The sequence below is a fragment of the Felis catus genome, chromosome E1 (assembly GCF_018350175.1).
Source record: "Felis catus isolate Fca126 chromosome E1, F.catus_Fca126_mat1.0, whole genome shotgun sequence".
Classification (NCBI taxonomy): domain Eukaryota; kingdom Metazoa; phylum Chordata; class Mammalia; order Carnivora; family Felidae; genus Felis; species Felis catus.
In genome coordinates, this window is record NC_058381.1 from 4152423 (window position 1) to 4167404 (window position 14982).

The 14982-nt window shown below is 49.9% G+C and overlaps 1 protein-coding gene across 4 annotated transcripts in view; it reads left to right on the forward strand.

Moving 5' to 3' along the window:
- USP43 (ubiquitin specific peptidase 43) overlaps positions 1-14982 on the forward strand; it is a 64580-nt gene that overhangs the window by 40532 nt on the left and 9066 nt on the right. For 2 of the 4 annotated variants that reach the window (XM_045044697.1, XM_045044698.1), the window contains exons 10-14: positions 1060-1137; positions 2436-2562; positions 2666-2999; positions 5910-6068; positions 7985-8149. In XM_045044697.1, the coding sequence (XP_044900632.1) occupies positions 1060-1137; positions 2436-2562; positions 2666-2999; positions 5910-6068; positions 7985-8149 (863 nt within the window). Of the gene's footprint in view, positions 1-1059; positions 1138-2435; positions 2563-2665; positions 3015-5909; positions 6069-7984; positions 8150-14982 lie in introns of all 4 variants that reach the window. The other 2 variants (XM_045044695.1, XM_045044696.1) reach the window with 1 other exon arrangement.

A 14982-nucleotide genomic window follows, 5' to 3' on the forward strand; every position in this document is an offset into this window, starting at 1 on the left:
CCCCAGAATGGAATGTCATTGTCTCCCGTCAGCAGGGCTCGCTGACAACTGGGAGGGCTCGCCCCAGACACACCTCGTTCCGTACCCCCCCCACCCCCTTTTGCTCAGTACACTGTTAACGCAATTCCAGCCCAGACCTGGCCGTGCTCGCCTACAAGATTTTGTACCTTCCATGAGCTCAAAGCCTGTTTTAGAATGCTCCTGGTGACAGTTAAGGACGCATGTAACACCCCCACTTTTTTCTCATGGTACATTATTTACTTATTTTTTTACTATTTACTTATTTTGAGAGAGAGAGATAGACAGAACACAAGTGGAGGAGGGGTAGATGGAGAGGGAGACACAGAACCCGAAGCAGGCTCCGGGCTCCGAGCTGTCAGCACAGAGCCCAATGCGGGGCTCGAACTCACGAACCGTGAGATCATGAGCTGAGCCGAAGTCGGACGCTTAACCGACTGAGCCCCCCAGGCGCCCCTCTCGTGATACATTCTAAACGCTCAGGTACAGACAGACGTTGTCGTCACTCGTCTGTGTCTTGTGGATTTCGGGACAAAGCTTCGCCCTCTCCGCTCGCTCCTTGACTCGTCTGAAACGGGCTGAGCCCAAGCAGCTGGGAAGAGCTTACGGGGTGGTTTACCCTGAGCGTTTCTGCGTCTTTGAGGGTCTGGAAGGGGAAGGCCTTTGAGGCCGTGGATGCGGTTGAGAGGTGCCTGTTCCGCATTGCGGTAGAAGCAAAGTTAGAGGCCCGTAGGAGGCGTCGTCGGAATTGAGGCGTCACATAGGACACCCAGGTGGCACTGCCCTCTAGACACCGAGAAGATGGCCGAGGCTTCAGTGGGAGAGTGGATCTGTGTCCTTGCTCACAAGGGAGCCAGTGGAGAACGGTCAGGGGTGGTGGGTTCCGGACGAAGCCTTCAGCAGACCCGACTCCCCAGATGCCCAGCCTCGGTTACCCTCAGTTTTGCTGCTTCTGTTTGGGACAGCGGGTCCTGGGGTTGGAGGCAGAGGTGTGGGAAGGAGGCCCCGTGCTTTCTGATGGGCACCCCGTTCTCTCCTCAGGGCTCTGCACCCCAGGAGGCCAGGAGGCCCCCCGCACGTCAAACTGGCCGTGGAGTGGGACAGTGATGCCAAGGGGCGGTGAGTTCAACAGCACTGGGCTCCAGCGGGGAGGAGAGAAAGGCCTGGCTGTACACATAAGTCTGCCTGTGCCCAGTTCCCCCCAATGTGACTGAAGGCAGTGCACACACCTCCTTAATGCCACGTGATCCAGGCCTCTGAGAAACGCCAGACAATTGTGTGCATTAAAAAAAAATTTTTTTTAATGTTTATTTATTTATTTATTTATTTATTTAATTTATTTTTTTTAACGTTTATTTATTTTTGAGACAGAGAGAGAGCATGAACAGGGGAGGGGCAGAGAGAGAGGGAGACACAGAATCTGAAACAGGCTCCAGGCTCCGAGCTGTCAGCACAGAGCCCGACGCGGGGCTTGAACTCATGGACTGTGAGATCATGACCTGAGCCGAAGTCCGACGCTTAACCGACCAAGCCACCCAGGCGCCCCATTAATGTTTGTTTATTTTTGAGAGAGAGAGAGAGAGAGAGATAGAGAGAGAGAGAGAGAGAGAGAGAGAGAGAGCTCGCACAAGCAGGGGAGGGGCAGAGGGACAGGGGGACACAGAATCCGAAGCAGGCTCCAGGCTCTGAGTTGTCAGCACAGAGCCCGATGCGGGGCTCCAACTCACGAACTGTGAGATCGTGACCTGAGCCATAGCTGGGTGCTTAACTGACTGAGCCACCCAGGTGCCCCCTAAGTTTCTGTTTTTTTTGAGCATGTCCTGTGTTGGTCAAGTGAACCTTGTGGTCCAAGAGGACTATTCCAGGTATATCCTATAAGTCTGCATGCCAGTTAGCAGGAAGGAGAAGGGAGAGGACCAAGAGATGCTTCCTTTTCTTAAAGGGCACTTACCAGAAGGTTCATGCATCACTTTTTTATTGAGGAAAGAGAGGAAAACAAAAATTGTGGGGCAACCAGCAGCTTCTAGGGCATGTGTTTTTTGTTTGTTTGTTTTTTAGAAATTTTTTTATTTTTTGTTTTAGTTTTTAATTTTTTTAATGTTTATTTACTTTTGAGAGAGAGACAGAGAGAGAGAGACAGAGCGTGAGTGGAGGAGGGGCAGAGAGAGAGGGAGACACAGAATCCGAATCAGGCTCCAGGCTCCGAGCTGTCAGCACAGAGCCCGACGCGGGTCTCGAACTCACAAACCGTGAGATCGGTTGTGGAGCTGGCTACCAGCTGGAGCTGGTAGGGGAGACCCCGGGAATTCTCGTCAAAGAGAGTGAGCGCCAGCTGGGGCGGCTTGGCCTCCCCTGGTGGGTGCCGTGAGTAGCGACAGGTGAGAAGCCCCAATGCCGTCGGCTTCCTCTCCCGGCAGCCTGTTCGGGAGCCCCCAGGAGGAGCGGGTCCAGGACGCGGAGAGCGTGTGGCGGCAGCAGGAGGCGCACCAGCAACCCAGCTGCACCCTGGACGAGTGCTTTCAGTTCTACACCAAGGAGGAGCAGGTGTCTCCCGGAGGGAGGGTGCCCGCCCGGGGCTGCGAAGGGGGCGGGTGGCCGCGGTGCGGCGGAGCGGGGTGCCTCACGGTCCCGGTGGTTTCCTTTCCAGCTGGCTCAGGACGATGCGTGGAAGTGCCCACACTGCAAGGCCCTCCAGCAGGGCACGGTGAAGCTGAGTCTCTGGACCCTGCCTGACATCCTCATCATCCACCTGAAAAGGTTCTGTCAGGTGGGCGAGAGGAGAAACAAGCTGTCCACGCTGGTGAAGTTTCCGCTCTCCGGCCTCAACATGGCCCCCCACGTGGCCCAGAGAAACGCGGGCCCCAAGCCCGCGACAGGCCCCTGGCCTTCCTGGGAGCAGCCGGCCTGCCTGCCCGCCAGCTGCCCGTGGGACTTCCTGTACGACTTGTATGCCGTCTGCAACCACCACGGCGGTCTGCAAGGTGGGCATTACACAGGTGAGCCTCGCCTCCCGGTTCGTGGCGGCCGTGGTCACGTGTCTGTGACTGCGGCCCGAGCTCCAGGATGCCCCGGGAAGAGGTGCCCCCGTGAGGCCGAGTTTACTCCGGCACTGGGCATACGCAGACCCCTCGGCCGCCGCACATCGGGCACCTGCCAGAGAGCAGGGGACCGGGTCCAAGCCGTAACGTTGAGTTGGGATGGTGGTTGGAACATCAGCTTAGCTGCAGCCTGAGCGTTTGGCCCCAGCAAATATAGGAGGGTCACCGTTGGAACCCGAGAGAGGCGCGTTTATCCTCATCTGTGGTTCAACACACGGTGTCTTATTTATCAGGTCTGGTGTTTTTTATTTCTGGGGCGTACGTTTAACTGCCCTCCCTCAGAGGAGCTTGAGAGGGGTGGACAGCAGCAAAGACGGAGACAGACGGCTGGGTGACTAGTTCACGATCAGGCACCATGGCCTGTGCTATTCGAGAACAACAGAGTGTGTCATGGGAGAAGATGCTTTACGATGTTTCATTTTCGTTCTTGGGAAGTGCACTGTTTCTAAGGTTCCAAGGTACCTTCGATTCGGAAAGCACCGGGCTGGGTGGAAAATCTGGGACCATCACTCATTCTTTCTTAAGTCAAACTTCAGACACAGCCAGTAAACAGGCATTCAATGCCTGGCATTATGAAAGGGCTTGATTGATTGTTTCTGTGATAGAGGTAAGACCCCTCTGAGGATAGCGCCTGCTCTCCAAGAGCTAAAGGAATGAGCTGTGTGAGTAATGGGCTAATGGGAGGAAGACCATTATGGGCTACTAGCATGGGCAAAGGCCCTGAGGCAGAGTTTGGTGTGTTTAAGAACTGATGAAAGCCCATCATGGCTGAAGTGTAGCAACCCAGGGGTAAGTAACACAAATGAGGCTGGAGAGGTGGGCACTACGTGTAGGCCGTGGACGAGAGTTTGCATTTTTTCCAAAGTGTAACGGGAAGCCATTACAAGGTTTTAGGCAAAAGAATAATAAAGACATAATCTAGTTCGCAAATTGAGGGTGTAGCTCTGCTCTGTGGAAAACAGGTAGAGTAGAAGTTGGGAGTTCCGGTTAGGAATTTCTGGGGCTCAAATCAGAGATGGTGTTGGCCGGGACTCGGGGGACTCAGGAGGTGACAGTTGGGGTATTCGAGATGCATTTTGGAAGTCGAATCAGCAAGATTGGCTTTTGGACTGGGTGTGGGGTGGAAGGGAAGGGGAGGGCAAAGATGAGCCCCTAGGTGCCTGGTTTGGGTTGGTGCAGGGCTCAGCTAATGATGGCCTGCCGGCCAAATCCAGTCCAGTAGCTGATTTCGCATAGCCTGCGAGTTAAAAATATGATTTTTACATTTCAAAAAGTGGTAAAATATATGTGTATATATATACGTGTGTGTGTATATATATTATATATGTGTGTGTATATATATATATATATATGCACACAGAGGCTGGCCATTTGTGATCTGTAAAGCCTAAGCTATATATATATATATATATATATATATATATATATATATATATATATTTATTTATTTATATATATACACATATATAATATATATATGTACATGTATATATTATATATGTATATATAAATATATATATAAAATATGATTTTTACATTTCAAAAAGTGGTAAAATATATATATGTGTGTATATATACGTGTATGTATATATACGTGTGTGTGTGTATATATATATATATACGTGTGTGTGTGTATATATATTATGTATGTGTGTATATATATATATATGCATGCAGAGACTGGCCATATGTGATCTGTAAAGCCTAAGCTATATATATATAACATATATATATATGTTATATATGTATGTATAAAAATATATATAAAATATGATTTTTACATTTCAAAAAGTGGTAAAATATATATATGTGTGTATATATACGTGTATGTATATATACGTGTGTGTATATATATATATACATATATATATATATACGTGTGTGTGTGTATATATATTATGTATGTGTGTATATATATATATGCATGCAGAGACTGGCCATATGTGATCTGTAAAGCCTAAGCTATATATATATAACATATATATATATGTTATATATGTATGTATAAAAATATATATAAAATATGATTTTTACATTTCAAAAAGTGGTAAAAAATATATGTGTGTATATATACGTGTGTATATATATATATATACGTGTGTATATATACGTGTGTGTATGTATATATTATATATGTGTGTGTGTATATATATATATATATATGTATATATATATATATATATATATGCACGCAGAGACTGGCCATATGTGATCTGTAAAGCCTAAGCTATTTGCTATGTGGCTCATTACAGAAAAGTGGGCGGACCCTATATTCTTGGGTGATGGTACCTTTCACTGAGATGTGGAGGGAAAGGAAAAGAATGTTTTGTCACAATTGTTTCAAAGGTGGTAAGAATCTTACTTATGGACATTTTCCTAAATGTTTTGCTTTAGTTCTTAGGCAGGAAAGAAGCATACCATAATCCCAAAAGCATTGTTTTCAGTGGCATACTGAATCAGAGATGTGCATCTCGAAACTTCTCAAGCAGGGCGAATGGGGACATTATCGTCTGGCTAAATAATTCAGGGCTCCCTGTTACCGGAGCTTTTGCCTGAGCAGGGGTTCTAATGTAAGGATTCAAACTCAAAGTAACAGCACGCTTTTTATCGGCGAGCAGCTGGGTGTGTAACTGATTGATCTTTCTGATTCCACAGAACTCACTTCTGGCCCGAAACGGACCGATCTTTCCCACTCTGTTACAAACACGTCCGTTTTCAGCTGTGCTGGTGAGAAACGCCTTTCTGTTTTGAAGGGGCTCCAATAACTGGCACGGGGGTTTTGGACTTTTGCAGCCTACTGCCGGAACTCTCTGGACGGCCAGTGGTACAGTTTTGATGACAGCACAGTGGAACCGCTCCCGGAAGATGAGGTCAGTACGCGAGGGGCTTACATCCTGTTTTATCAGAAACGGAACAGCATCCCCCCCTGGTCAGCCAGCGGTTCCATGAGAGGTACGTGCTGTCCCCCCGCAAGGAGAGGGGCACTGGGGAGATTCCCTGTCACACATCAAGGACCAGGAGAGGTAGGCACGGGTCTGGAAGGGGGGTTCTGACTGCTGCTTGGAGACGTGGGTTCCCATTGGTAGGGATGTGCAATGCACACGGTAAAACCCAAGAAGGGGAAAAGAATACGAATAATAATTTCGCAGCGGGTGACTCTTGGTGGTTTTGGGATTTCAGGTTTCCAGGCTTCCTCGTGTCGAGCCAGCCTTTATAATTAAGCTTGTGTGACATATTCCTGTGTCCGTCCTATTAGAAAGGGCGGGGCAGTTATTAGGGACTCCGGGTCTCAGCGGGAAAGGTAGCTCCCTCCAGAGACACATCTAGTAAACAACCTCAGACTTGGAAGTCTGCAGGAAATTTTTAACAAGGATCGAAGTTGACCTTTTTAATGTGATTTGTTTCACTCTGCAATCCTATCTTTATCTTTGGGATGGGAGAGCTTTCTTTTTTTGTTTGTTCATTTTAATTGCCTCTATGTTCTTCCTAATAATTATTGGATGGCAGGCAAATTAAACCAAAATGCCCCAGGAGGTCTAAATCAACCCTAATGCGAAGCCTGCCTTTCTCTTTTTTTTTTTTTTTAATTTTTTTAACATTTATTTATTTTTGAGACAGAGAGAGACAGAGCATGAACGGGGGAGGGTCAGAGAGAGGGAGACACAGAATCCGAAACAGGATCCAGGCTCTGAGCTGTCCGCACAGAGCCCGACGCGGGGCTCGAACTCACGGACCGTGAGATCATGACCTGATCTTGACCGAAGTCGGCCGCTTAGCTGACTGAGCCCCCTAGGCGCCCTGCCTGCCTTTCTCTTAAAGAAGATAGAACGAGTGGAAAACCTAGCCTGTTTAGAAAACTAGAGATGATGGCAAGTAATGTCAGGAAAAACTTTTTTTTTTTAAGTTTTTATTTTTATTTTATTTTTTTATTTTATTTTTTGGGGAATGAAGTGGGGAGAGAGAGAGAGAGAGAGAGAGAGAGAGAGAGAGAGAGAGAGAGAGAGAGAGAGAGAATCCCTAGCAGGCTCTGCACTGTCAATACAGAGCTGGATGCTCTGTGAGATCACGACCTGAGCTGAAACCAAGAGTTGGCCGCCCCACGGACTGAGCCCCCCAGGCACCCCAGGAGAAGCATTTCAGAACTCATCAACACGCTGACCTTTCTGTGCCCAAATGCCTTTCCCTAAATTTTCAGCTTGGTCACGTGGCTAATCCGTAGCGGGTTTCTCCTCTGGTCATGACTTTGACTTGTGTGATTCTGCTTGGGTTGTACCATCCCGGGGCTGGAGGGGGGGGGTGGGAGCCTGGCTTCCTGAAGCTCCTTTGGGGACCCCCGGCAGGGTGGGGCAGGGTCCAGCCTTCCCTCTGGCTTCCAGAAGCTCCTTTGGGGACCCCCGGCGGGGTGGGGCAGGGTCCAGCCTTCCCTCTGGCTTCCAGAAGCTCCTTTGGGGACCCCCGACGGGGTGGGGCAGGGTCCAGCCTTCCCTCTGGCTTCCAGAAGCTCCTTTGGGGACCCCCGACGGGGTGGGGCTGGGTCCAGCCTTCCCTCTGGCTTCCAGAAGCTCCTTTGGGGACCCCCGACGGGGTGGGCCTGGGTCCAGCCTCCCCTCTGGCTTCCAGAAGCTCCTTTGGGGACCCCCGACGGGGTGGGGCAGGGTCCAGCCTTCCCTCTGGCTTCCAGAAGCTCCTTTGGGGACCCCCGACGGGGTGGGGCTGGGTCCAGCCTTCCCTCTGGCTTCCAGAAGCTCCTTTGGGGACCCCCGACGGGGTGGGGCAGGGTCCAGCCTCCCCTCTGGCTTCCAGAAGCTCCTTTGGGGACCCCCGACGGGGTGGGGCTGGGTCCAGCCTTTCCTCTCTGTGTCCCGCAGGTTCCACCAGCTCCTCCTTCTCCGATCACTGGCTCCTTCGACTCGGGAGCAGTAACAGCAGTGCGAGGGGGAGCCTGCTGTCCTGGAGCTCCAGCCCCGGCCCCTCCCGGCCCCCGGCGCCTGACCCTCCCATCTTCACCAACGGCCTCTCCGATCAGGAAAAGGGTATGTCCTATCGTGTCGGTAAGATTGGCCGATTCTATTTTCACTTGCCTTAACGGCCTCTGCTTCTCGGCTTTGAGTGTGAAGGTGTCCGTCAGGGGCGCCTGGGGGGCTCAGTCGGTTGAGCGTCCGACTTTGGCTCAGGTCATCATCTCACGGCTCGTGAGTTCGAGCCCCGTGTTGGGCTCTGTGCTGACAGCTTGGAGCCTGGAGCCTGCTTCAGATTCTGTGTCTCCCTCTCTCTCTGCCCCTCCCCCACTCGTTCTCTCTCTCTCTCTCTCTCTCTCCCTCTCTCTCTCTCTCTCTCTCTCCCTCTCTCTCTCTCTTTCAAATAAACATTTAAAATTAAAAAATAAATAAATAAATGGGCACCTGGGTGGCCCAGTAGGTTGAGCGTCCGACTTCGGCTCAGGTCATGATCTCACGGCTCGTGAGTTCGAGCCCCGTGTTGGGCTCTGTGCCGACAGCCCAGAACCTGGAGCCCGCTTCGGATTCTGTGTCTCCCTCTCTCTCTGCCCCTCTCCCACTCATGCTCTGTGTCTCTCTCTCAAAAAATAAGCATTAAAAATTTTGAAAAAAAGTGCCTGTCGTTAGGAGAGACATCCATGTCTCCTATGGGGTCTTCTGTGACCTGCCCTCTCCCTCCGCTTCCTCCCCTGCCCGCTGCCCTCCAGCCGCAGGTGCGTTCTTTCTCTGCTCCCTGGAGCGTGCCGTCTAATGGGGAAGATAACACGTAAACCAGTAGATGCGTGTAATGACCTGGTATAAAGCAGGGACAAGGGGAGGTAGATCATCAGAGGAATCCGGGCTGGGGTGGGAGAGAAAGGACGCAGGGGCCCCGTTAGAACGGGGCAGGTGGGGAAGGTCCTTCTGCAGTGACAGCTTTGGAGCAGACACCTGAGAGACAGAGAGAGGGAGTGGTGGAGAAGGTTGGGCATGTGCTCCGGGCAGGGGAGCTCCGAGGTGGGGGTGAGTGTGGGATGCGTGTGAGAGGCAGAGGGACAGGAGCAGTGGCCAGAGAAGACAGCTAGAGATCGACGGGCCGGGGCTCAGCGCGCCTTTGGCTCGTGGTACAAAGTTGGCTTTTGGCCCCCAGGGCAGTGAGTAGCTCTTGGGGAATTCTGAGCTGGGATTTGTATTTTCACCAAGTCTGCTCTGGGACTCCGTCACAAGGGGGCGGGACAAGGGTGGGAGGCCAGGTTGGAGTGCTGACTGTGGTCATCTGAGCCAGAGAGAGGCCCAGATGACGGCAGCTCGTGTTTATATTTTCTTCTGGGACATAGAGCACGTTGGCATCCAGACGATCCAGTTAGGATTCAGGTGATCCTCTCCCTAGAGGGAGAAAATAATGGTGGTGCAAGAAAGGCAGGGGATAACCACAGAAACAGTCCGTCCGGAAAATCTCGGAGCACGCGTGTGCATGCCTGTGCACCCCTTTGCTCAGAAAGCACCAGCACGTACTAATTACTTACAGTTTCTGTGTGTCCTCTTAGCTCCTGAATTAGCTTTTAAAATAAGATTTTTCGGTGGCTCCCGGGTGGCTCAGTCGGTTAAGCATCCAGCTCTTGATTTCAGTTCAGGTCATAATTTCAGGGTTTGTGAGATCGAGCCCCACATCAGGCTCTGCAATGACAGTGTGGAGCCTGCTTGGGATTCTCTCTCTCTCTACCCCTCCCCTGCTCATCCTCCCTCCCTCCCTCCCTCTCTCTCTCTCTCTCTCTCTCTCTCTCTCTCAAAAAAAAAAAAAATAAGATCTTTTTAATGTATGATATATATATATATACACACACACACACACAGAGAAGTGTGTTAATCACAAATGCACATCTAATGAATTATCCTAAAATGTACACATCCACATAACCGTCACTCAGATTACGAAATAGAACGTTGCAGGCCCTCCCTACCCCCTTGTATCTCTCTCAGTCGTTACTGTTTCCCTCCTTTCCAGAGGGGGGGACTATTATTCTGACTTCTGATGCCATAGATCAGTCTTGCCTGTGTCGGAGCTTGATGTAAACGGAGTCATACAGTACATATATTTTCCTGTTCGGTTTCCTTTGCTCAGCACCATGTCTGTTTAAATTAATGTATGTTGTGTGTGGCTTTATTCCATTGGTAAAAAAAAAAAAAAAAAAAAAAAGCAGCCTTGGAAATAACTCAGCCACCTAAAGTTCTCTGGACAGACGTCTAAGTTCCCATGAGAGACAGAGGCAGATAGACAGACAGAGACATTGTCGTCTGTTGACTGTTGATGATGGTCAGTAAACACCAAAAGCAGGGATTTGGGAAAGAAAGCACGGTGGGTGGGGTGGGAAGAACCACTTCCTTTTTTCCTGTGGGCTCGTGGATGGGCTGAAATCAATCTCAGAGGCCGATCTGGAAAAGTTTGGCTTGATCATCAGGGGAAGCACCTTGAGTTACAAATTTACGGATTCTTTTTTTTTTAACGTTTATTCATTTTTTTTGAGATACGGAGAGCGAGCGAGTGGGGGAGGAGCAGAGAGGGAGGGAGAGACACACACAGAACCCGAAGCAAGCTCCAGGCTCTGAGCTGTCAGAGCATTGCCCGACGTGGGGCTCGATTTACAGATTGTTTTTTTTTTTTTTAATTTTTTTTTAAACATTTATTTATTTTTGAGACAGAGACAGAGCATGACCGGGGGAGGGTCAGAGAGAGAGGGAGACACAGAATCCGAAACAGGCTCCAGGCTCTGAGCTGTCAGCACAGAGCCTGACGTGGGGCTCGAACTCACAGACCGCGAGATCATGACCTGAGCTGAAGTCGGCCGCTTAACCGACTGAGCCACCCAGGTGCCCCTCGATTTACAGATTCTTAAGTTCCTTGGTGATGCTGTAGAAATCCCTGTAAGACTGCCCCCACGTTATAAGAAGAGTTCATATTTTATTTACATATTCTCTTGTGGTTGGATACTGGGGTAGTTTCTGGTGTGGGCTGTCACCAGTGGTCCTGCTGTGCGCATCTTTGCTCACGTGTTTTTGTCGTGCGTTCGTCTGCACGTGGGTATCTGGGAGTGAGATTGTACCTGGGCGTAGCCTATGTGTTCATTCATCAGCTATTTACGTCTTTATACGTTGTATCACCGTTGTATCAAAGTGGCCAACAGGACACCTGACATGTAGCAGGCTCTTGTTACGTTTTTGTGAGTGAATGCATGTGATGATACAATCTTGAGGCTACAGGTGGTTTTAGAGCATCTTTGAATCCAACACTCTGTTTCATGATGGTTTATGTGTCCCAGTTGGGTTGACTGTTCCTTAGGGTTTGGCATCTTGGCTCCCAGTATTTCACAGTTAGAAAGAATACTGATCGGAGCGTCTCTACATGCCTATGACATGTGTCTGATTTCCTTAGAGTGCGTTTGTTGTTTTTTTTTTTGTGGAAGCCAAGTGTTTAATGTGTTATGTTCTGACCCACCCTGTCTCTGGACTTTCCTTTTCCCCTCTCGTGATGCACATGGAGGCAGTGTCTGGTGAACACACACACACACCAAAGGCATTCTTTCCCAAGCTTGTCCACCCCATCAGCATGAGCCTCTGACGCGCTCATAAATCCATCCCAGTTCTGTTCCAGTGGCCTGGAACCTTGGCCTGGAACCTTAGGCCACGTCTCAGTTCTCCCGGGGGGGAAGTGTATTTCACGCCTCCACTGGGAGGCAACTTTAAAAAAAATTTTTTTTTTAATATTTATTATCGAAAGACAGAGTCAGAGCATGAGCAGGGGAGGGGCAGAGGGAGAGGGAGACACAGAATCGGAAGCAGGGTCCAGGCTCCGAGCCGTCAGCACAGAGCCCGACGTGGGCTTGAACTCACAAACCGCGAGATCGTGACCTGAGCCGAAGTCAGACGTCCAACCGACTGAGCCACCCAGGCGTCCCAACTGGGAGGCAACTTTAAAAGATGGCCCAGCCTTTCAACATGATACTCAGCCCGGAGTCAGGCACAGCTTCAGAGAACCACCCCCCTCCCTGCCACCACTCCCCAAGAGACAGCACTAGGGCAGGAGGGGAAGGAATATGGACAAATAACTTTATCCCAGCCCCTGGCCGGCATTTTACTTCTCCGTCTGGTCATCAGCATCTCCAAGAGGGTGAAACGAAAAGCCCTTTTGAAGAGGAGAAAGCCGAGGCTGGGATGTCCCCAGGTGCAAGCTCGCCTCCTTGGAGAAGCGAGGGGTGCAGACAGACCCCACTCCCTCCGGCTGCGGGCATCCTGCCTCTGTGGCTGCTAGCTATAAATTCCAAACTGGAGATCATGCCGTGCGGACCCCGCAAGAGCCTTGCTTCCAAAGGGAGCGTTCCCTCTTGACGTTTGACTAAAACGGTGGTGGGCTTTGGAGCCTGTTGAGGTGGTTGAAAACCCAGCCTCATTTTCTTGTTAGCGGTCAGCCTGGGCAACATCCGGCTCCAGCATATAGGTCTCCATGGGGGGTGGGTACCACCCAATCTCCCCCTGGGTTTGGGGGAGAGTTTTGTCACCGTCAACACGAGTACAGGGGACTAAGTAGCACGTAGTCCCCAGTGGGCAGGACCAGAGACGGTGTTGTTTCAGGACAGAATTGTCCCTCCCAAATGCCAAGCAGGCCTCTGGAGAGAAACCCTGACAGCTTGGGGACTTCATCCTTCCAGTAGCCCTAGTTATGGGATGTGGGAATGGGGAAGGCATTTGGACCAAAAGGGCTGGATCCAAGGAATATTGAAGGGGACTGCATCTTCTGTAATCGGGGACAGGCGTCAGGAGAAGCTCTCCAAGGAGAAGGATGTAAAAACACCTTACTTCTGCAAGTTTTATAAAAATAAAACCGGGGCGCCTGGGTGGCTCAGTCGGTTAAGCATCCAACTTCAGCTCAGGTCACGATCTCGCGGTCCGTGAGTTCAAGCCCCACGTCGGGCTCTGGGCTGATGGCTCGGAGCCTGGAGCCTGCTTCCGATTCTGTGTCTCCCTCTCTCTCTCTGCCCCTCCCCCGTTCATGCTCTGTCTGTGTCTCTCTCTGTCTCTCTCTCTCTCTCTCTCTCTCTGTGTCTCTCTGTTAAATAGGAAACAAAGAAAGCAAGACCATGTGAAAAAATTGCTGGGGTCTTACGCAGAAGCCCCTCAGGTGAATAAGGGCTCCCCTCAGGTGGATAAGGGGTCCCGGGACTTTAGCTTTACGATCGAGGTGCTCTTGATGATTGATTTTCTCTACGACTTTTATTGGGCCTTCCAGGCTTTCCTTCTCACTTGAAGTGCTTTCCAGGTACTACATCATTTCCGCTTTTATTTCCTCTTTAAAAGTTATCTGGGAGTTTCAAGCGTTTATGATTTGGGGGTCTCCCTGTAACTCTCTCTTTCTAATTTTGCGGATGGTGAGCCAAGAATGTGGTTTTCCAAAAGCATTCCCTTTTTGTGATACAGTAAGTACATGATTATTATTTTGTCAGTGTTCTTTGCACGCGTGGAGTCATGTCGACTGTGTCTATGTGAGGTCGCAGCTCTTAAATCAGGTGAGTCGGTTTTTGGATTCAGTTCACTTTGTCTCTACGTTGACCTTATCGAGGACCGCCTCGCTAGGAAGGAGGCATATTTGGCACCCTCTGTATGGCTGTATTTTTATGCCACGGACTTCAGTAATTTCTGCTTTATGTGGTTTGCTGCCTTGTTAATAGATGTCTGAAGCTGACGACTGTTAGGTCTTTATAAATTGTCTGTCCTCCTTGTAACGTGGCTCTTTATCTCAAGTGCTTTTAATCTTAAATTCTACCTTGTTCAAGATTAATCATTCCACCCCTTCCTCCTTTCTTTTTGTTGGCACTGGCCTGGTATCATTTTGTTGTTCTCTTTTGCTTTATGAATTTTTCTCTTACAGTTACTTTTAAGTGGTTTCTGGTAAACACTATGTTTTGGTTTTTTGTTTTTTTTTTTAACATTTATTTATTTTTGAGGGAGAGAGAGAGAGACAGAGCATGAACGGAGGGAGGGGCAGAGAGAGAGGGAGACACAGAATCAGAAGCAGGCTCCAGGCTCCGAGCCATCAGCCCAGAGCCCGACGCGGGGCTCGAACTCACGGACCGCGAGATCGTGACCTGAGCTGAAGTTGGACGCTCAACCGACTGAGCCACCCAAGCGCCCCAATATGTTGTGGTTTTATTATTATTATTATTATTATTATTATTGAATGTCAAAATCAAGAGCTTGTCTTCACAAGGGGAGCATTCAGCCCATCTGTTTTTTTTTTTAATTTTTTTTTTTAATATTTATTTTTGAAAGAGACAGAGTGTGAGTGGGGAAGGGGCAGAGAGAGAGGGAGACACAGAATCTGAAACAGGCTCCAGGCTCTGAGCTGGCAGCACAGAGCCCGATGTGGGGCTGGAACTCGGGAACAGCGAGATCATGACCTAGTTCGAAGTAGGACGCTTAACCTACTGAGCCACCCAGGCGCCCCAGCCCATCCGTTTTTAATGTAACTGATGAGGTTTTGGGGTGATAGGGCATCCGGAGCCGATGGCCAGGAAAGAATTCTTGAAGACATCTTTGGTGCAAAAAAAGTGATTTTATTAAAGCATGGAGACAGGACCCGTGGGCAGGAAGAGCTGTCCCAGACCCTGTGGAGAGAAGGGTTATACATTTGGGAGTTGGGGGAGGTCAGGTCCAAGGGAAGTTTCCGGTGAGATTTTCATATGCTAACGACTCTCAGGATCCTGGAGGCCTGGCTACGGTCAAGCTAAGGTGGTTTTTGCCTCTAGCAGAGCCTGGGGAATATCTCACACATCCCACCTGCCACTCCGGAGGGCTGATGGAGGGTGAGGGGAGGGGGTTGCTAGCTTGTATTTTGTCCT